Here is a 23,888-nt window from a genome sequence, read left to right on the forward strand (position 1 = left end):
ACCATGTGGCCTGACTCATGTGCCCTAGAGTTTGGGGGACACAGAGACTGGTGGTGACTAACACACACCTGAAAAATCTAAGAGGAAGAAACTGGCTTGTAGCAGATTTTAAAAACGCTTCGATGGGAGCCAGTTCAACTTCCACTGACTGTAAGGCACTGCTGTGTGTGTCCTGGGGGAGGGGACGTGGGTCCTGCGGGAGAACCAGCCTGAGGCTGTTGAAACTGACTTTGCCCAAGAGGACCACTGGGAGGGGTGAAGGGAGCCCCATGAAGGAAGGGGTGGTCATAAATAGCCAGCCCAAGTTCAAACTAAGTATGGTCGAGGTTTCTGGTGCTAGACAGGACAGGGAGATCTCTACAATAACAGCTGTAACACATATATATACAGATGTGCACATGCGTACGTACACACACACACACACACACACACACACACACACACACACTGGGGTCACATGGCCCATCTTAACCCTCTCGCCTCCTGAGTCCGACCCTAGAGGAAGTTAGAAAGAAGAGCTGGTGAGTGGAGGTGGAGGTGGAGGTGGAGGTGGAAGGAAGGGAATGGAAGGCCACCCTCAGGTTCCTGCCGGCCTCCAAGCCTGATCCACGTAGGCCTGAGCTTGGGCAGAGGGGAGACCCCAATTTAAGCAACGGGCAGATCTGATCTGACGACTGGGATAAACTGAGGTGTTTATTAACTGTTACCCAAGAACTTTTTATTTCCTAAGAATGGCCAAAAGTGTTATATAGCAAGCTTCTTTGTGAAACAAGTGCTTTCCTTCCACTATGTTAAAAAAAATTCAGAAAGCCTTCATGCTCACTCTAAAAATAGAGATGGGGAATCAAGACAGAAATCAAACGTGCTGTACCCACAAGGCCCCCAAGCCAGCCTAGTATCCAAATCTGAGCTAAGCCAGCTATGAAAACTGGAAACACAATGAGCCCCTTCTTCAGAAGCCAGACGCCATTTTACAAATGCTGCACGACCCAATTACAGATTTGGATATGAAAATTTTAACTCAGCAACAGATCTGAAGAATTCTTAGGAGTTTTTACTGTTTCCTATTTGCAGGGAAAGGCACGTGAGGTGAAAGCAGCCTGCATGTCACTCGTCAGTGAAAGCAGCTGCTTCCAGCAGAGCCCTGACCGACGCTGGCAGAGAAGGCGGCGCCATCCTCAGGCCCCAGCCCCTGTGTGGGAAGCCCCACACATCACACCAACAAGGAAACACAAAGATAGGGCTGTCTGGGGCTTCTTCAGTCTCTTAAGAAAACTTCTGGAAAGCACGGTAATTGAATACGCAAATGGGAATTCCAGAAAAGGGACACGAACCGGAACCCCAGGCTGTGTGGGGCAGAGCATGGGGTGGGGCTGAGGCACCTCTGCCCTGGAAGCCAGACCCGGGAGCTCCTCCCGGGTGCACGCAGCTACTCCGGGTCACCCAGCGTGGCTATCTAGGCTAACCTGGTTCCCAGGAGAACCACACTTCCCCCCACCCCAGGGGTCTCGTTTTTGTGAAATGCATGAAGTCTCTGCAAATGCTGAGCTGGACAAGCGAGGTGTGGGGGGAGAATTAGCTGAGGATTTCGGCCCTAGAGAGCGGAGCCCGGCTCAGTCACCCAGGGTCCTGGGCTCAGCCTCACGCCGCCCTGCCTAGTGCCGCCACTCAAGTTCACAGCGGCAGGGCCGGCCCGGCAGAGCATGACTCTTCTCCTCCGGTCCTGAGGCCAGTCCCCAGGGAGGGGGCTGCAGGCCATGCCAGGCACAGCAAGGTCTGTTACCCTTGGACACTGAGACGACGCTGGCATACGGCCTCCTCCCTACTCTCGCCCTCAGCCGTACAAACGTCAGAGGCGGGGTGCAGACCACCGCCAGGTCCCCCGCTGCTCCCCATCCCATACGCGCTCTCTCTAGTACGCAGGCCTTACCTGAGCGGAAGCTTCTCCGTCCTCCTGCTCGCCGTTTGGCCTCTCCGCAGGACCGTTCAATGCAGGCCTAATGCTCTCTGACCGCTGAAAGAGAGAAAGCAGCACCGACAGTGCAGAGCCGTTCTGAGCTCGGCGGGCGGGTACGGGGGGACCTGGAGCATGGGGGAGCTACAACCCCAACAGTCTGAGTTTAGCAAATCCCACGGCATCGAAGACATGAGAGCGCTACTGAGCTTCAAGACACAGCAAAGGAGCCTGAGGCCTAAATCTGAGAGTCATCAGTGGGCCCACGTTTAATTTCCCTTTCAGTAACAGTAACTGCACAACAATAACAAAACGACAACAGCAGTTAACCCCGACAGGACACTTTGGAAAAGCACTGACACCATCATCGCATTCATCTCCTTAACATCCTGTGAACTAGGTACTGCTGTTCTCACTTTCATCCAGGCCGAGATCCCAGCCCACGCTGCAGACACCTCGGGGCCCTGCGCATGTCCCTGAAGGTCTGCCCGCTGCGTGCCGGCTGCCCAGTTTCTGTATTTCATCGCCCGAGGACACACTCTGGCTGTGTGAAGGAACCTGGCCCCCGCTGGAGGCAGCCCTCAACCAACAACTGATGGAAACTGGTGTATAAGCACCCCGGCTCCTCCCCCCTCAGGAGGAACAATGCATCCTACACTGGACCCCAGAGGCCTCCAGTGGGCTCAAGCTCTAGCTGCCCACGATGGTAACTGCTGGATAACAAACCCTTTATCCACTTCACAGCCCCACCTGCTGCCTGTGTTTCCTGGAATACTTCCCATGTTTCCTGGAACACCTCCCAAATTAACTACTGGCAACTGAATCCCTGTCTCAGGGTCTGTTCCTGGGGAAACCCAAAGTCAGAGCCAGGTCAAACAGGTAAGGACCATTGAGCCACCTCTGATACCTCAGCCCCTTTGACTCCCAAGTTGAGGCTCATTCCCTCTTCCAAGATTCTCACGCTTGAAGATTTTACTAACAGATTTCCATGTTTCTGCATACTTAAGTTGAGTAATTTCTTGGTATATGATTCCCTAATCACATATATTCTTCGGTCCTGCCAGAAAGCTTTCTTTAAAATGTCAATACTTTTGTACCCATCAAAGAGGTTACATGATGGGCCAGGAAATAGGATCTTTAAAAAAAGAAAAAAAAAGTCAAAAATATAAGCCTCACACACAGATAGGAATTATACCCAGTGGAAAGCCATACCAATGTGCAAAGCCAGGGACAGAGGGCGATACCTCCTATAGCTGGGGTTAGCAAACTATAGCCTGTGGGCCAAGCACTCCAACAGTTTTTGTAAACAAAGTTTTACTGGAACACAGTCATGCACATTCATTTACATATTGTCCATGGCTCCTTCAGTGCTACAGCAGGAATTGAGAAGTTACAACAGATAATGCATGGCTTGCAAGGCCTGAAATATTTCTATCTGTCCTTTATAGGGAAAGACTGCCAATCCTTGTCCAAAAGGAACCGATGCTAGGACCTCCTGGACTGGCAAGGGCAGGCTGGTTTGGGGTGTACATCTGCACAAAAAATTAGCCAGATAGTTTTGTCCTTGTCTTAATCCAAGCCTCTTGGATGGGTCTGTTCTCAGTCATAATCTGGGAAGTTAGGGAATTCACAGAAACCCTTCATCAAATCATAAATGATATTCAGCTGTTAAGTAACTAGAAAGTTAATCTAGAAGATTAAACCTTTGCGAGGAAAGAATTCATTTGTCATGTCTGAAACCTCAGTTTACCTGTGTGGGAAAAGGTACTTGAATCCGTCCTTCTAAAATGTTGTCTGTTGTTATTTCGACTGAGCGTGTCAGCTGGAGGTCCTGCAGTACTAGGTGGTATGGAACCTGGGGAAACATCTCTTGAATCTGATGAGCCTATAGGAATACAAACAAAGAAGCCATGAAATGTTCACTCTCAACAGTTGCTCACTGAGGTCATGGGTAAGGCAGCCTCTGGGCACTGAACTTGGTGACCTGCCTTGAAAACACAAGTAAGGGGCCACCTCTATGCCACAAATCACCATCAAACTGCAGTATTTCTTAGTATTTTTCCAGAATGCCAAACAGAAAACTTGGGGACAACATCAACTTTAAATTAAAAAGCCCAGAAATCCAACTGGAGCCCGAGACAGGCTGAACTAGAATATTCTAGTTTTAAAAAGCATTCATTGTAAAGCTCACTAAAATTCAGGTATATAAACATGTTCTGCTTAAAGATTTAATTCCTAAAAGGAACAAACTTCTGATACACACTACATGGGTGAAATTAAAATGCATTAAGTGAAAGAAGCTCAACTCAAAAGGCTATGTACCCTATGATTCCATTTATATGACATTCTAGAATAAGCAGAATTACAGAGACAGAAAACTGATAAGTGGTTGCTACAGGCTGGGGGTGGGAGAGGAAGTGATTACAAAGGGGCACAATGGAATCTGGGGGGAGGCGGAAAGGAACTGTTCTATATGTTGATTATTGTGGTGGTCACATGACTGAGTTTGACAAAACTCAGAGATGGATACTAAAAAAGGTGAATTTATTGTAAATAAATTTTACTTCAACTTAAAAAAAAAAAAAAAAGACTATAAAAAAATGTAATTGCTGGGACTTCCCTGGTGATCCAGTGGTTAAGAATCCGCCTTCCAATCCAGGGGACGCAGGTTCGATCCCTAGTCCGGGAACTAAGATCCCAAATGCCGCAGGGTAACTAAGCCCGCACACCGCACAACCTCTGTGCCCACGTGCCACAACCAGAGAGCCTGCGCGCTGCAGCTACTGAGCCGGTGCGCTCTGCAGCCCACACGCCACAACTAGAGAAGGCCACGCGCCACAGCGAAGATCTTGCATGCTGCAACTAAGACCCAACGCAGCCAAATAAATAAAACAAATAAATAAAAGTAAAAAATAAAAAAATAAATGTAATTGCTAATGTTGCTCTGGAGCTGCAGTTTTCAAACTGTACTCTAGAAACGTCTCGGAGGCCATGAGGGCTCTAGGGTGGGCACACATACAGAGGGGAGCAGGCAGAGATCTCGGCGCACCACCACCGGTACTTTCATCCAAGCAGCTCCAGACTTTTTGCTCATACGTGTGTATTTATTTTACGAATGCTTACGTTCAAGGTTTTATTTGTGGAGAAGTCCCAATGACCAAAAGAAAAAACGACAAGGAAATATATAATTGCTTTGGGGGCACAATAAATTCTACTGTTGGGATAGTGGCTCCCAAGAAACATGTTGTCATGTAGAAAGAGAGGAACGTGTCCCAGTGTCAGGCCTAAAGAGAAAAGACCGGGGTGAAACCTGTGCAAAGCTTTGCTTTGGGTCATCGTTGGGGCAGGGAGGGCAAGACAAGTGTGTAGGACAAAAGGACCCGGAGCTCCACGGGCCTGGGATCCCCTCATTGTTTCTATGAATGTAGTTGATCATTTTTCACAACCCAGGTCAAGTCAAAGCTAACTGGGCAAGAGTCCAAAACAACCTCAATAATCAGATAACATTCTCCTCTATTCTTAAAAAGGCCCCCTCTCATTTCCCAAATAAAATAAGTCCAAGATTCAGTTCACTTGGCCAAAGCTTCTCTTCCAGAAAATCCAGCAAGTTATATATTAGACTTTTATAAAAAATGTACTGTGACAGTAAATTAGTTGTGCTAAAAATAGGCTATTCCAATCCACCATGCAACAGGAGGAAGAACACCAGGGCCTGCCTGAGCATTCTAAACACACCAACTCCAAGAAGGTAATTCTCATTCCTGGGAGGGTTACATGTCCGTGAATTCAGATTTTTTTAAGGGGGCAGGTGAGGTGACCCACCTGAAGAGCTTCAACAGCTGCCCGACCCTGAGGTGCCCACACAGAGCCTGGCCCGAGCCAGTCATCGGCCACGCAGGGCTGCGCACTCCCGGTCCATCTGCCCTCGCGACACCGCTCTCACTCTCTGCTGATGACCTGGCTGGGCGCTTCACTGAGAAAGCAGAAGACCGCGGGAAGCCAACTCTTTTTTTTTTTTTTTTTTAATGGTCAAAATCATATACCATAAAATTGCCCATCTTAACCATTTTTAAGTATACAGCAATGTTAACTATACACACACTGCTGTGCAACAGGTCTCCAGAACGCTTTCATCTTGCAAAACCGAAACTCTACACCCACTGAACAGCGACCCCCACTCCCCCTCCCCCTGGCGACCACCATTCTACTTTCTAAGAGTCTGAGTAATTTAGATGGCTCATGTAAGTGGAATCACGCAGTATTTGTCTTTTTGTGACTACCTTATTTCACTTAGCATAGTATCCTCAAAGTTCTTCTTTTTCAGGCTGAATAATATTCCACTGTGTGGACAGAGCATTTTCATAATCTATTCATCTCTGATGGACACTTAGGCTGCTTCTACCTAAATGGTTATTATGAGCCATGCCTTCTTTTTAAACCGTATCTCAAAATGACACGCCTGTAGCTACGTCCATCCCGCCTCCCAACAAAGGTGAGAATGCCCCTCTCCTGGCTCCGGCTCCCAAACCCACCCTCCACCTCAGGTCTTTGCCTTCAGTTAACTTTTCTGTTTGTTCTGTACCATCAATCTCTCCCCCTCCAGTGATCATTCCTATTCGTACACCAAGCATGTTTTAGAATCTTTTTAAGAAGACTCTTGGGTACTCAAAAGAACTGAAAGCAGGGTCTCCAAGAGATATTTGTACACCCATGTTCATAGTCCCATTACTCACGATAGCTAAAACATGGAAGCAACCCAAGTGTCCACCGACAGATAAACGGATAAGCAAAATGTGGTTTATTCATACAATGGGATATTATCCAGCCTAAAGAAGGAAGGAAATTCTGACACATGCTACAACATAGTTGAACCCTGAGGACATTAAGCTCAGTAAAATAAGTCTGTCACAAAAAGATAAATACCGTATGATTCTGCTTATATGAGGTACCTAAAGTAGTCAAATCCACAGAGAAAGAAAGGAGAATGGTGGCTGCCAGGGGCTAGGGAGGAGGGAATGGGGAGTTATTGTTTACTGGGTATACAGCTTCAGTTTTGCAAGATGAAAAGAGTTCTGGAGATGGATTGTGGCTGATAGTTGCACAAGAATATGAATATACTTATTAATACCACTGAACCGTACAACACTTAAAAACGGTTAAGATCATAAATTTTGTGGTACGTGTATTTTACCACAATTTAAAAAATAGAAAAAAAGAAGACCCGTGGGGAAAAGAAAAAGAATACATACTTATTTGCTTATATGTGTATGTAAACATTCTGGAAAAACACAACACAGAAGAAACTAATTGAAGTTGTTATTGCAAGAGAGGAGGGTGTCTGGGCGGATGGAGGAAAAGACTTCACTGGATACTCTCTATAGGTTTTGAAATTTGTGGATAAATGGCCTGCTCCAAAATCTTAAAAAAAATATATTAACAAAAACTCCTCTGACGGCACACCCCTATCAAGCCACCACATTACTTCTCCACTCCCTCTTATAACACACTGCCAGCTACTGGGTGTCTTCAGCTCCCACTCATTTTCCAATCCAACAACCTAGTACTCAGGCCCTCGAGCCATGGAAGCTGCTTGCTCCTCTCCAGCTGATTAACCACCTCCACTCTGCCAAACCCAACATGCACTTCTCTGACCTCATCTTCTAAGAATTCCCACATGGTTGACTTGACGCTTCTCCTGGTTTCCTTCCTTCTCAGTCGCTGCCATGGCTCCTCCCATTCAGCCAGACCTCAGTCCTGAGCCCTCTTCTCCTTCTGAGCTACCTTCTTTCCCTCGAAGAGATCCAGTCCCCTACAGACTAAAGCTCCCAAATGTCTGTCTCCAGCTGGATCTCCTTCCTGAGGTCCAGAACTGTCTACATGACATCTCTACTTGGATGTCTCACAGACACCCCAACTTCCCAGCCAAACAGAAGGCCGAGTCCCTGTCCTCCATCTGTTCCTCCTCCCGTCCTGCCCATCTCACACATGACACCACTGCTCAGCTGCTTGACCGAAAACCAGCACTCCCCTCACCCCACTACCCCACATCCAAATCAAAGCACTGTCAAGTCCATCAGTTCATCTTCGAAAAGCATCTGAAATCCGCCACTTCTTTTCATCTTTATTTCCAATGCCCTGGTCCAAGCCACCATCTTTTTTTGCCTGAACTACTGCAACAGTCTCCTAACTGGTCTCACTGGTCCCATTTTTGCCCCTCTAAAATTCATTCTCTCAGAAGTAAATTATTCTCTGTTAACTGTCCTGTCAGTCCCCTGGGGGAGGAAAAAAAGCCCTGAATGGCCTTCTCATACTTTCATTATAGTATCTAAACTGGATTGTAGCCTACAAATCCCTGCTTGACCGGGCTCTGCAACCTCAATTTATGTCACAATCTTGGTTCCGACTCGCAGGCTCCAACCACAATCACCTCTCTGTTTTCTGAACATTCTCACCTCATGGCCTCTGTACCTACTGTTTCCACTGCCTCTTTCCCCCGATCTGCCTCCTTCTCTTCTCAGCCTTCATGTCTCAGCTTAAATATCACCTCTTGAGACTTCCCTGAATGTCTCCTCTAGAACAGCCTTTACCCACTGCTCCACCACATCACCTGCCCTGCTGCCTGCAGAGTCCGCGTCCCCGTCGGCAACGATCTTATCTGCTGGTGTTTATGATCAGTCTCCTCCCCCCACCCCACGCAGAACTCACACTTCTTGAGAGTAGGGCTCCTGTCCCCCTTGTTGACACTACAGGTGCTACGCAATTTGTTGACACTGCACAGTGCCCGTCTTGGGAACAGGCTTTCAGTACACGTTTGTTGGACTAACACAGGTTGCATTTTTAAGACTCCTGCATTTATCCTCACAATGAACACTACATTTCACAAACGGTGAACCATGTTTCTCCAACACTGCAGAATAAAAATATACCCCATATGACAAAGCTTTAAGAAAAATACAAAGAATCTTGAAGTATGTGGACAATATCCTTGAACCAACAGCATGCCTGAATATCTCAAGGTGTGTGTGTGTATATATTTATATTTATATATGTATATCCACAGGCATGTATGTATGTATAAGTGTGTATGTGAAGGTATACTCATTTATTTACTTTGGGAAGGGAGAAGAGGGGGTTAAAATAACACATTCAGTAGGCCTACGACAATTTTTAATAAAAGTCACATCATTCACTCCAGCCAATAACTCCCCAAATATTTTTGGTGAAAATCAAGAGGTGTCCCAACACTAGCCTAGATCATGAGAGTGAACTTAGTAGTGCTCAGAAAAGGTTAGATTATCTGCCACACAAGTATAATGAAAGCTGGTTTCCAAATCAGTTTCAAATTTTAAAGCACAGGAATTGAAGTTATCCCAGTGAATAAGATGCTCCTGAAAATCCTGCTGTTCTTTTTTTTAATCCCGCCATTCTGCCAGAGCAGAGTGAGACCAACTGAGTCATGCACACTGCAACTGTTCTCCAGCTTTTCCTTCCCTCCCGATTATTAATCACCTTTCAAAAGCAGTGAGCGGTCCTTACCATTGCATTAAGCTGGGAGTTGCTTGCCTGTGTAATGCCTAGAATATTGGTGGTGTGCATCACTTCGACTGAAAAACTTGGCAGCCAACTCGCAATCCGGGACCCTAAAACAAACAAGAAGCCAGCACAAGTCTTAGAGACCTCTTTCCCCTGTCAGTTACTCTGCGGTCGGCCGCTCTGTGGTACCAGCTGGTACTCACTGAGGGCTTACTTTACTCCAGCCCTTTGACCAAGTGTCCCATGTGGATTAGCTCATTCAATCCCCACTAAAACCCTACATGGGTTTATTATTATTATTATTCCCATTTTACTCTTCTCAGAGATTTGACTCTAGTGCTCTTGTTGGTTCCCCAAGGCACTCGGAACTGAGGTAACTTGCCCAAGACCACAGCATTTAATTATGGTGGCCAGGACTTGAAGCCAGACAGTCAGGTTCCAGAACACTTCACCACTGGGCTTCCCTGCTTTCCAGTGGCCCTGGATCCACACAAACTCAATCCCTCTCTCAGGCTACACTATAAGGAAGGTTTTCAGGGCTCTAAAGCTGCTACAGTAGATGAGAATTTGCCCCTCTCTTTCACGCTACACACAAATACTACTCGTTTGGAGACATCATTTTCAGGAAGTATTTTTTACTTAATAATCTGGTTTAAAGACTTTAGTTTTCTGATTCGAAATTCTTTTCGAAGAGCTCTATAACACAGGTTTGCGGACTAATGGTACCAAGAAGTCTGTTGCTTCTGCCATTTCACTAAGGAAAGGGAATCCTAAGATATACCACCACCAGGTGTCAGCAGTAAAACAACTCCATTATCAAGCCACACATTTAAGGAGGATTTCCCTTTCCTTCACATAGAAGCACTGAGGCCTGGAATGTAAAACAAGTTCAATGGCCATCTCAAAGATCTTGCCTGTACAGATGGTACCCAATAAAAAGCTGGATACTTATTTCATGTACTTACTAGGGAGAAATAAAGTTACCTTTATCTATTTTGCCTAAGTTTTCAGTAATAATTCATAAAATAATAGCTTACATAGCCAGGACCCATGTCCAAGATCTGCTAGTCTATTTCAGAAGTCTTACGTGGTAGAGGCCGTAATTAGCAGCCACAAAGCAGCCCCTCTACACCTGCCCAGCATCCCTGCCCAGCCAGCCAAGCAGCCCTCATCCCCTCCTCTCAGAGACTCCACTCTACTCCTTCGGTCCTTCCTATCAGGGATTTCAATGTGTTGCCACTCCCACCGTGCTCTACCCTTAGAAACTCAAATCAGAGACCTGAAGAGCACTCCTCCTAAACAAATAAGCCAGGGATACCTACTTTAGAGTAGGAAATATGAACCCACAGAATTTAATGGTATTGGAATTGATGAAAATCAACAACAGCCTGATGTAATGTGAATTAAAGGATGATCAACCAGTCCCTGACATGGTGCCCATGACCTTAGAATTTTAAGTGTGGTTTTATTACAACCCCTTTCAATATTCTGGAAGATGGAATATTCATATTTTATGGGCAAAGAAACAGGGTTCTAGTTCTGATTCTCCTTCTGGTACCCACTGGAAAGGCTACTCAATGACCGTTCATTATATGCTTAAGTATTACACCGATGCAATAAATTATTAGCAGTGGTTAACTATGAAGCTGATTCAGCATGCTCCTTGCAGTCACGGTTGATTCAACTGTAACTACTTTCACCTCCTCGCACCCCCCGTCCCCCCAATTCACACAGAATCTAGCAAAATGCCTGGCACAGAATAACCCCTCGGTGCTGTCTATACTTACCGAACATTTTCAATTAAAACTGAAATATAACATTAAACTCGCCCATACAGGGCAAGTTATAATTAAAACATCATCCCCTAAGGGGAGAAAACCCCTGGCAGATGGTTTTAGAGGTTGAAACCAACTAACCATCGAAGTGGAAGAAGTGATTGTGTTGGTTTAAGCGAGGTCTGCCTTCAGCTGCTGCTACAGGAACCAAATTCTCATCCAAGTTCTCTCCTTGATGCTCTTCCCTGACACGATTATTGTCGGCAATATTAAGAGACATTCTGCATGTTGGGCAGGAGGTGTCTTGTTCTAGCCAGGAACGAAGACAGGAGCTACCAAAAAGTCCAAAATAAGATATCCTTAGCATATTTTGTGAGAATTCACCAGAAGTACTCTGAATGTATCAGTGACTTGCAATTTTACTTTCTATTTACCATTAGCAAGATTTAAACGTTGAGAAACACTTGCTGACATTACCCCTTTGCTCTGCTTCACTCTAATGTACTTCTGGTGTATCCTGCTCTGAACGTTAATTTGTTAACATACGTGGTCATCCACCAAGCTCCTGGGCATGACCCTTCAGCAAGACTTCATCACCTGGCTCACCATCCTCCTCTCCAGCTCTACTTGATTAACTTCAAATCCATGTGGCTGAACCATCCAACACCCTTGCCTCTCATGTCTTTGAATCCTCTATTCCAATGATCTGTTCTCTCACTCTACTTTAGCCTCCACTAACCTTGGCCTTCTCTTCCAAATCACGACTTCAAAGATCTCACTCTCCAACTAAAGCTCCTCTCCTTCCAGCTCGCCTCTTATTTGCTAAGACCTCCCATCCACTTTTTCATCAAGCATCACATCCCCCCAGAGCCTTACTTCTGTCTTCACCCAGAGTACCTACAACCTTACATCCATAATCCCAACTTCTTCAACCCTCTTATATTTGTATTCTGCTTTCCCAACCAGGCTGAAAAGCTTCTTGTGCCCTTTTTCAGGTGATGATAATGCCCTATTTAAGGTAGTCTCTCAATAAATACTTGTGCTGCCCATTAAAGGAAGTATACTAAAAAAAAAAAAAAATGAGAAGGTTGGATGAAGTGATCTCCAAGGTACCTTCCCAATTTATAATAGTACTTATCTTTCTCCTAAGATTTCAAGAGGCCTTCCGTTCCATAATAATATATTAGCTTTTTTCTAAGAGTTCAACGAGGCACTGAATAAAAATGCTCACTTCCTCTGTGTCTTTTCTTTTTTAATATCTGGGAGCATGTGCACATATAAGGTTACACAGGAGAACCTCACCAAACTGTGATGATCCTCAGAGTCTCTAGCAACCAAATGGTACTTAAGTACCAAAACTTTCCCAGAGGCCAAGATGAAGCTACTTCTTACTATCTCTCTGCTGGAAGAATGTATGACAGTAATGTTCCAAAATAATGAATGTGTACATTCAACTCTATCACATTTTGAAACAATAAAGTACCTATAATTCCTGTTTGTGATCATGTAACTATTAGCCAAATAAATGATTATATTTTTTAAAGTTCATTTCCCCTTAATGAACACCCTTAAATCACACCTCTAGTAAAATCAGCCTTGTGGGAGACTACCAAAATGTGTAAAATCCTTGCCTTCCAATAATGCTACCTGTGACACACTTTTCATAAGCAAATCTAATTTTACTTCATATTCTGCAAAAACTTCCCACATTATGTACAATAGCCTAAAAACTCCAAGTGAGTACAACTGGTCAGATATAGTTGCCTTCCTTGAAAGAAAAAAAAAAAAAAAAGTCAAACTTCCACAGCTAAAGAAACCAAACTTCAGAGAAAACAGCTGTATTTCTATATAACTATAATAATGTTCTATTGAAGGATTCTTTCTTCTCCGTCTAAGTATGACACTTCAATGTAAGTAAATATTTACTGGACTCTGAAATCTTGCAAAGACATCTTCTACAGCAACAAATTATCTAGCTATAATCTGTTGAAATCTAGACATTTAGCTTTATGGCAAATGAATCTGTCATAGATTATCATCATACACTCCTGCCCCAATCTATTAACCAAAGCTATAAAGTAAAGCAAACCAAGAAGAGATCCTAACAACTGTTTGCTCACTCAACCCCAGGCAGACAGGTGTTTTAAAAATTAAATCCTAACTCTTAAACAACCACTAGGTCAAGAGAAAATCACTTGGGCAGTTAGAAAATATTTTGAGACAAAAGAAAACAGAAGCAAAAGCACAACATACCAAAACTTAATGAGATACAGCAAAAGCAATGCTCAGAGGCAAATTTATAGCCAAAAACGCCTAAAAAGAAAAAAGATTTCAAAACGACAACCTAACTTTATAACTTATGGAACTAGAAAAAGAGCAAATGAAACCCAAAGCCAGCAAGAGGAAGCAAATAATAAAGATTCAAGCAGCAATAAATGAAATAGAGAATAGAAAAACAATAGAGCAAATCAATGAAACCAAAAGTTGGTTCTTTGAAAACATCAAAGCTAAACTGACAAATTTTAGCTAGACTAAGAAAAGAGAGAAGATATAAATAACTAAAATCAGAAATGAAAGTGTGACTAATACTACCAACCTTACAGAAATTTAAAGGATTATAACAGAATACTAGAAATAACTGTACTCCAACAAATTAGATAATACAGATAAAATGGACAAATTCCTAAGCAACACAAACCCTAAACAATACACACACACAAAAAAAACTACCATAAAACTAATAAACAAATTCAGTAAAGCAGCACAGTAAAAGAGCAACATGAAAAATCAGTTATGTTTCTATACACCAGCAATGAACAATCCAAAATAGAAATTAAGAAAACAATTCCATGTACAATAGTATCCAAAAGAATAAAATGCCTAGGAATAAATGTAACCAAGGAGACAAAAGACTTGACACTAAAAACTATAAAAGATTGCTGAAAGAAATTAAAGAAGACCTGCATAAAAGGAAAGGAATCCCATGTTCATGAACTGGAAAACAATATTGTTAAGATAGCAATCTTCCCCCAAAGTAATCTACAGATTCAATGTGATCCCTATTCAATTTCAATGGCCTTTTTTGCAGAAATGGAAAAGCGGCTCCTCAAATTCATATAGAATTGCAAAGAGCCCCAAATAACCAAAACAATATAAAAAAAGAAAAAGTTGGAAGATGCACCATTTCCCAATTTCAACTTACTACGAAGCTACAGTAATCAAAACAGCATAGTACTGGAATAAAGATAGACATATAGACCAATGGAACAGAACTGAGAGTCCAGAAATAAACTCAAACGTCTATGGCCAAATGATTTTGCCAAGGATGCCAAGACCATTCAATGGGGAAAAAAAATAGATTCTTCAACAGATGGTGCTGGGACAACTGGACAGCCACAAGCAAAATAATGAAGTTGGACCCTTACCCTCACTTCATGTACAAAATTTAACTCAAAATGGATCAATGACCTAAATGTAAGAGCTAACACCATAAACCTATTAGAAAAAAACTATCATGACCCCAGATTTGGCAATGGATTTAGATTTGACACTGAAAGTATGAGCTACCAAAGAAAGAATCGGTAAACTGGATTTCATTAAAAATTTAAAACATTTGTGCATCAGAAGACATTACCAAGAAAAAAGTGAAAGGACATTACAGAATGGGAGAAAATATTTGCAAATCATACATCTGATAAGGGTTTAGTATCCAGAATACATAAAGAACTCTTACAACTCATCAACAGAAAAACAACCCAATTAAAATAGGATAATTTGGCTTGAACAGATATTCTCCAAAGATGATACACAAATGGCCAACAAGCATGTGAAAAAATGATCAGCATTACTGGTCATTAAAGAAATGCAAATCAAAACCACAATGAGAAACCATTTTACACCTCAGGATGGCTATTATCTAGTGTAAAATGTAAAATGGTGTACTCGCTATGGAAAACCATATGATGGTTCCTCAAAAAATTAAACATAGAATTACCATATGATCCAGCAATTCCACCTCTGGGTATATACCCAAAAGAATTGAAAGCAGGGTCTTGAAAAGAAATTTGTACACCCACGTTCGCAGCAGTATTATTCACGATAGCCATAAGGTAGAAACCACCCAAGTGTCCATCAACAGAGGAATGGATAAACAAAACGTGATATATACACACAATGGAATATTTTTCAGCTTTAGAAAGGAATGAAATTCTGACACATGCTACAACATGGCTGGACCTTGAAGACATTATACTAAGTGAAATAGCCAGACATAAAAGGACAAATATTGTATGATGTGCTACTGTGTGAGAGCAGTCAAATTCATAGAGTCAGAAAATAGAATGTAGCTGCCAAGGGCTGGGGAAAAGGGGAGATTGAGGAGTTAGTGTTATATGGGTACAGAGTTTCAGTTTCAGAAGATGAAAAAGTTCTGGAAATGGATGGTGGTGAAGGTTGCACAACAATGTGAATGTACTTAATGCCACTGAACTGCACACTTAAAAATGGTTAAAAGCTAAATTTTATGTTATGTATGTATTTTTTTACTACAATAAAAGCATAACATTTGAGAATTATCATTTTAAAAAACCCACCATAGGGCTTCCCTGGTGGCACAGTGGTTAAGAATCCACCTGCCAATGCAAGGGACACGGGTTCGAGCCCTGGTCCGGGAAGATCCCACATGCCGCGGAGCAACAAAGCCCGTGCGCCACAACTACTGAAGCCTGCGCGTCTAGAGCCCGTGCTCCACAACAAGAGAAGCCACCGCAATGAGAAGCCCACGCACCACAATGAAGAGAAGCCCCCACTCGCCGCAACTAGAGAAAGCCCATGCGCAGCAACAAAGACCCAACGCAGCCAAAAATAAATAATTTTTAAAAAATAAAAGTAAAAAACCCACCATAATGAAACACCACTTCCCACCAACTAGGATGGCTATAATAAGAAAAACAGAAAGTAATAAGTATTGGTGAGGATGTGAAGAAATTGGAACCCTCGTACGTTGTTGATGGGATATAAAATGGTGCAGCTGCTGTGGCTAAGTCTGGTGGTTCTTCAAGAAGTTAAACATAGAATTACCCTGTGACTCAGCAATTCCACTCCTAAGTATATACCTAAAAGAAAATCAGGTACTCAAATGGATACCCGTTCACAAATGTTTATAGCAGCATTATTTGCAATAGCTAAAAAGTGGAAATAACCCAAATGTCCATCAATGGAAGAATGGATAAACAAATTGTTTATTATTTAAAAAAATTTAAATTCAGCCATAAAAAGAAATGACGTACTGATACATGCTACAACTTGGATGACTTTGAAAACTTTATGCTCAGTAAAAGAAGCCAGTCACAAAAAAGTCACATATTATATGGTTTCCTTCACATGAACTGTCCAGAACAGGCAAATCCATAGAGACAGAAAGCAGATTAGTGACTGCCAGGTAACATGCGGAGGGAGGAATGGGTAGTGATTTATTTTAATGAGTATGAGGCACTACTCTGGAGTGATGAAAAAGTTTCAAAACTAGAGAAGAGCAGTGGCCTGCACCACACTGTGACTGCACTAAATGCCACTGAATTGTATACTTTAAGATGGTTAATTGTATGTCATGTGAATTTTGCCTCAACCAAAAACATTAAATCCTAAAATTAATCTAATCATGTGATTGAAACCATTTCTTCTGGGGTGAAATACACTCTCTTTTGAGTTAGTCTTCCAAACTGTCTCCAAGCTCCTTAGGAACTACCTGAAAGTTTTTTCAGAAATGTGTGTGAATTCTCTGGTCTTCCAACCTCATCAATCAGCACCACTATCGATCCAGTAGCACAGCTGCAAAACTAGGAGAATCCCCAACGCCTCATATTCCTCGTTTTCCCACAGCCAATCTAGCACCACGTGCTTCCTCACCCTTCTCACGTCTGTCCACCCTCCTCCAGCTCCACTTCCACCACACCAATCCACACTCCTCTCGGCACACAGCCGAACCACTGCAGCCCTTACTAACTAGTCCCGATCTTTTCCAACTGCATCCCTGACCCCGAGCCCCCACTTTAACCCCGTCAGTGGCCCTCAAGCCCCTGCAGGGCCACTCATGCCTGCTTCTCCTGCCTCAGCAAACACCACTCCTCCTCTGACATCCTGAGCTCCAGCCACAGGGGTTCTCTTTAATTCCTTGGATACGCCACACTCCCTCCTGCTACAGAAATGTTCCCTCTGTCTCAAATGCTCTTCCACCTGATCCCATCTTCTGCTGACTTAACTCCTACTCATCAACAAGAGTCACTTTCTCCAGGTGGGAGTCAGGTTCCTTTGTTACAAGCTCTCAAGGACCGCGTTCCTTTTCTTTAGAGCACTTATCTCAATTCATCATTACATGCTCATAAACGCGCGTGGTTAATTCATGTCGGTCTCCTCCATTAGGCTGAAAGCTTCGTGAGAGCAAAGACCACATCTGTCATTTTAATTTTATTCCCCAGAACCCAACACAGCACCCAGCACATTTAAAAAAAAAAAAAAAAAAAAAAATCAATAAATGTGTTGAGTTACTGACACTCCAGCTCCAAAGCCCTTGTAATATTAAAAAGGAGAAGAAAAACTATTTGGGAATATAAAATAAGGAAAGGAAGATTAAAGATGTAAAGATTATAACTTTCTCAATATGCAAAATTGACCACAGATACAAAAGGCCAAAAGATACCTCAAGGTCCATCAACACCAAAAACATCCGATCTATAAACAGAATGATTTAGGTTAAACAGACACAGTTCCTGTGAGATCTCTAAAAATGAATAATGTAAGGCAGTGAGGACTGCAACACAGAGACAACAGGACTCCCTGGGAACGGAACAGCCTGCACCACACACAGATCTAGTCCAGTCGTGAAGGTTTGCAGAAGATCCCATCTTCTAATTCCTGATAACACAGCCACAGTTCTGGACTGCTTAGTGCTTCTCGTCTGATCCCCATCTCAGCACACTTCCCTGGTGTGTTTTTTTATGTTGCCTTAGGGCATGTGCAAAATGCCAAGATATATATTCTCCCCAGGGTAAGAATAGGGAATAAGCTGTTAGAAAGCAAGGATCCCCCCACCCCTTTAAGTCTTACAGGCGTATCTGCTATATCTCAGAACTTAAATGGACAAGGAATATGAAGAGAGCTAACACACCCAGAAACTAAGATGGCAACCTGTGAGTGGGGAACAGTCCTGCCGTGTAGGGAAGAGGCTGAGGACTAAGGAAGACACACCCAGGCTCCCCATCCCACTCAGTACCAGCACCACAGCCAGTCTGAGGGAACGTCCCCACTCCTTGGCTAAGGCTGGTCTTAAGCCCCGGCACAAAAAGCACCCACATGCCCCTGGACAGAACACCAGTCCCATGCGGCCCTTTGCAAAGCTCCTACTTGTGGAAAAGATGTCCACAGGGCAGTTTCCTCGCAGCCTGCATGGAGTCCCAGCAGATGGCACAGTCATCGTTGTTGACAGCCAGCTCCTCTGGGGTTGCAACCGCAAACCTGTAAAAAACAAAGTGCACCTGGCAGGTATCTCCGTCAATTCCACACACAAATACTGAGCACCGCTTACTTCAGAGACTTCACCTTTAACAGCACAGTTACAGAGGAATCGTGTTCAGTAAAAAATCTCCACCCACGAGAAACATTACACCTGCATTCTCTTCATAGCCCACCAAAGAGCAAGAAATCTATACACAGAAACTGACTCTGTCTTAACAATGGCTCCTGTTAGTGATGACTTAAGCGAACATTTCTGGGTAAATCAGAGGAGTTAAGACCCCTCAGAGAGCCAAACTGTTCCCTTGGACACAAAAAGGATACCCATTGATCTCACACTTTCAGGCTTGGTTTAGCCTCAGGATGGCAAGTGAGTACCTCCTCCACTGAGGTTAAGAGTATGAGAGAGAGTATGTGTGTGTGAGCATGCATGCGTAAGGAAGAAAAAGGGCAGAAGTCCAAGGAAACATCCATTTAATAATAATGATGATAAAAATAATGACCTAATAAAAGAACCTAATCTTTACTGAGCACATACTATGTACCCAGTACTGTTCTAAGTAATATTACATTCATTATCCCATTGAATCCTCCCAACAGTTCCAGGAAGAAGGTTCTGCTATCATCCCTAGACTTAAGCAACTGAGGCACAGAGAGGTAAGTAAATTGCCCAAAATCACACGGCAACTAAGTGGGGATTCAAACCCAGGCAGTCTGACTCCAGAGACTATATACTCTTCACCATTCCGCTAACAGTTTACAAAAGCAGGTTCTCGTATAATCTGGGATCTGTTATTATTAAAGATCTCAAATGAGTCAACATGAGCAACGTCAACTTGTGCTTACTTACCTGGCTTCCATGTTTCCAACCACTCGCAAATAGTTCTTGTGCCGGCGGATTCGACGTTGTACCTCATGAAACAGGTAACGCAGCTGCATAAAGATGACCAAGCTGGCCATGGATAACCAGATGTTGCCAAATAACTTAACAAGAGGGAAAGAGAATAAAATATACAATAAAAGTGAATGTGAACTTGCTACTGCTGAGAGTGAGGTATGCAACAGGTCTGAATTGTGGGCGAAGGTGAATTGGAGCAGTCATTCAGAAAGCAAATGCACATATCTCTCTCACTACCCTGAACAATGTACATGCTCTTTGGCCTAGTCATTCCATCACCAGCAATCTTTCCTGAGGAACTAATCAGAAATTTTAAAGCTTTATGCAAAATGATGCCCCTCTATGCAATTATAAAACAGAAAATCAGGAAATGGACACAATGCCCAGTAGGGGAATAATTATACTGTAAATTCATATAATGTAACATTATATACTCATTATATTTATTATAAAATATAATTACATCCTATTATTATATTTTATATATAACATTTTGAAGATTAATTACATGGGAAAATAATATTTAAGTGAAAAAAGGATAAAAGTACTTTAAAAAAACTAATATGTGACCAAAAAAAGGTACGCAAAGATGTGAAGTAGCAAACAACTGAATACAATCTAAATATTCTATTATGGGAGCAGGTTGTTCAATGGCTGGGGGTAGGGGAATAGGAGGAAGGTGGTTAAAAGGTACAAACTTCCAGTTATAAGATAAATACGTAGTGGGGACAGAACGTACAACATGATGACTATAGTTTTAACAGTGCTGTATGGTATATTTCAATTAAATCATCGTACCTCTATGTCGTGGAAGTTTTATCTTAAAGGTATTAAAATGATTTAGAAGAATTGTTGCTAGCATAGGAAGATGTACATAATATACTAGCTACATAAAGCCTAAACTATATGCCCAATACACAATCTCCATTGATGAATGTATGGATCTGAATATATAAACAAGCAGTAAACACAACAAAATGTCAATAGTTATCTCTGGATATTTGTTTGGGGGAGCGTTTTTTTTTTAAAGTATGTTTTGAAAGTTACTTTTAAAAAGTAGACTTACAGAAATGCGCTGTGTTTAACCCAAAAATTTTTAAATGCTACTCTGATAGACTTACAATTTAAATAAATTGCCCACCAAATATGTTGATTCTCGGCATTCACAGATCACTGAAGTGCTAAACCAATGAAGCAGGTTTTCAGCATGGTGATTTCTTGCACACCAAAGTAAAATGTAAACAATGAAGTAGGAGGAATTAAGAATAAAGACTTTGTTTTTAATTATAAAGATAGAAAATTTATGAATCCATGAAGTAGCTAACACTGTGGGAATTCCCTTTACCACCTACAAAGTAACTGTTAAATATTAGAAGCCACAGAAACTATGAGGAGAGGAATTCCCTTAATTTCATGCTAAAACAATTATCTACTGACTTGGTCAGCAGAGTCACCTACGTCTCCTAGACAGCAAACACCTCCTGAGCTGGGCACCAAACTCATTCCACACTGCTTTATACCCGTTGGCCAAAAAAAAAAAAAAAAAAAAAAAAAAAGGGAGGGGAACAGCTGCATCGTTTTTACAGTCTTTAAGTGGGTCAGCCACAAATGTCTCACCTGTTAAACCCTGTACTAAACAGGGTTCCTGATTCTAAAAAACTTAGCTGTCTGTTAGAGCTCCTTCTGGGAAACTTACCAACATGTGAATGTGATGCATGAGGTCCAGGGACAACAGAGTGAGCTCCATGACAAAATCTGTGTAATAGACATACGTTCCCTTTCCTTCCCACGTTCCTTCGTGGTTGAGGTCCCAGAGGTGAATTACATATCTGCAGTGAATAGAGAAGAATCATGTTAATGATTTACTGTTACAACTGAATTTGTTTTAAACATGATATACTTCAGTCACGTTTTTATAAATTTTTTACATGTTGTATCTTAAAATCAACTGTATGAGTAGACCTGCATCACCACCCTCCCAAATTTCTACTCACCGTAAAATCACATGAGCAGTCCTCACTGTCACAAGAAGAGACTATTTAAAAAAAGAGAGTTTTTTTCTTTTTAGTAAAATTTAGGATTGCTCAGACCAAACTTACTTTTACAAAGTGATAGAAGTTCTCAGTTCAATTAAAAATCAGGTTGGAGGTGGGGGACTTGGAGGAGGGTAGTCACAACGTACCAGTTATAAGATAAATAAGTCCTGGGGATGTAATGTACAACATGATGACTAGAGTTAACCGTGCTGTATGGTATATTCCAAATGTGAAGAGAGTAAATCCTAAGAGTTTCCATCACAGGGTAAAAAACATTTTTGGGGGTATGAATATGAGATGATACTTGTGGTAATCATTTCACAACAAATGTAAGTCAAGTCATTATGCTGTACACCTTAAATTTATACAGTGCTGTATGTCAATTATATCTCATTAAAACTGAAAGAAAAAAAAAGCAAGTTACCAACCATTTTATTTCATGTGCTTCAAATTTCCATGGAATATTTTCACGACCTAGAAACAACTTTTATTGAGCCTTTTCCTGTTAATAGGTGGCAACCAATTACACCTGTCCATCTCCTGGGCATGCCTTCTACAATCTTGAGGTCATTGAGTTTGACAATCACTTATATTTTATACTGCATTAGGTCACCATAATTGATTATCCTAAGAGGGTGTCTGAATACTTGGTGACCCTATACCCAAGGTACAGCTTAGGTACTACTATCCTAGATATGAATCCCTGCTCTCTATATAATGCTTTCTGCTCCCCCTTCACCCACACAGAAGAAAACAGATGAAGGAAATCAATAACAAAATAAGACCCTCATAGTATTCTGTATTAAAGAAACTGATACTAAGAAAAATTTCTTCTTAATCTAGCAGAATAAAACTGTTAACATTCTTTACGTTTCAGATCAGGAAACTCCCGTTTACAAATGGAAAATATTTTACATAGAAGAGAAACACTATAAACATAAAAATATGATTTAGTTAAAAATATCAAATCTGTAACATAAATTATCTTAAAAAAATTAATGAGCTAAAATAAAAATATGCCCTATGACCCAACAGACCTATTTTAAATGTCTTTAATTTTAGGTATACCTTTTTTCAAACTTTGGCCTAATACTAATTAAAAGTTAGAGAAACAAAAAAGGAAAACCCAGTATCATTCAAATGGTGATTTACAGTAAAATATATCTAAAGCAAACTAATTAATGTCAGAGTAAAATAAAATTTTAAACATTTTTTTTACATTTGTATACCTTTCACATACAGAAAGTATTCAACTAGGATTGCAAATGTTTTTATTAAGTACTTAAATGTTCTTTCCTTATTTTTGTTACACTACTATATTATACTCTGAAATGAATGCTATTAAGCAAAATAAATTTTAACCCTATTCTAACAATTCCCAATTAGTAGTTCAAACTTAGTGTTTTGATATTAGCTATCTACTGATATTGATATTAGATATCTATTATTTCATTTTTTCCATTAATAATAGCAATTATGGACAAGATAAAAGTATTTTGCCTTTGGCCTGAGGAAAAAAGCAAATATAGCCACTGAATATAAAGAACATACAAAAAATTTGATTTCTATTGAACAGAAATTAGTATTTTCAGAAAGGGTTTAAAAGTAAATTTTAAAATATACATGAATATCTCAGATTATTCTTTCAAAACAATGAATTGTTTGCATATATATTGTATTATTCTATAAAATCTTAATTTATGGCCTATCTAAAATAACCAATTATAGGATATTTCCCTACTAATTGTTACCAATCATTGTTTACAATATCTTAAGGAGAAAACTCTTCCCACTTGGAAGTCACAGAACTTGGATTGTGCTACTTTTGCCACTTTGGAACTTTAAGCAATTCACTTCACCCTCCATGCCCATTTCCCCATTAATATACAGGAGTAATAAAATGAGTCAATATATGTAAGGAATTTAGAACAATCCCCAGCATATAGTAAGCACTATATAAATGTCGGCAAAAATAATTACAGTTGACCCTTGGGCAATATGGGAGTTCATCCCCATATAATTTATAGTCGGGCCTCCGTATCCAGTTCCTTCGCATCTGTGGATTCAACCAACCAGGGACCATGTAGTACTGTAGAATTTACTACTGAAAAATATCCATGTATAAGTGGACCCACACAGTTCAAACTCACGTTGTTCAAGGGTCAACTGTACTTTTTATTATG

At 41.5% G+C, this 23,888-nt stretch overlaps 1 protein-coding gene across 1 annotated transcript in view; it reads right to left on the reverse strand.

Annotated features, from left to right (window-relative positions):
• AMFR (autocrine motility factor receptor) overlaps positions 1-23,888 on the reverse strand; it is a 40,352-nt gene that overhangs the window by 3,762 nt on the left and 12,702 nt on the right. Inside the window, exons 5-12 of the mRNA XM_082366969.1 lie at positions 21,664-21,704; positions 21,366-21,498; positions 19,622-19,755; positions 18,664-18,774; positions 11,404-11,594; positions 9,491-9,594; positions 3,705-3,839; positions 1,931-2,014 (exon numbers count right to left, since the gene is read on the reverse strand). Coding sequence (XP_082223095.1) covers positions 1,931-2,014; positions 3,705-3,839; positions 9,491-9,594; positions 11,404-11,594; positions 18,664-18,774; positions 19,622-19,755; positions 21,366-21,498; positions 21,664-21,704 — 933 coding nt within the window. The remainder of the gene's footprint in view (positions 1-1,930; positions 2,015-3,704; positions 3,840-9,490; positions 9,595-11,403; positions 11,595-18,663; positions 18,775-19,621; positions 19,756-21,365; positions 21,499-21,663; positions 21,705-23,888) is intronic.

Source organism: Balaenoptera borealis (assembly GCF_965194805.1).
Source record: "Balaenoptera borealis genome assembly, chromosome: 19".
NCBI lineage: Eukaryota > Metazoa > Chordata > Mammalia > Artiodactyla > Balaenopteridae > Balaenoptera > Balaenoptera borealis.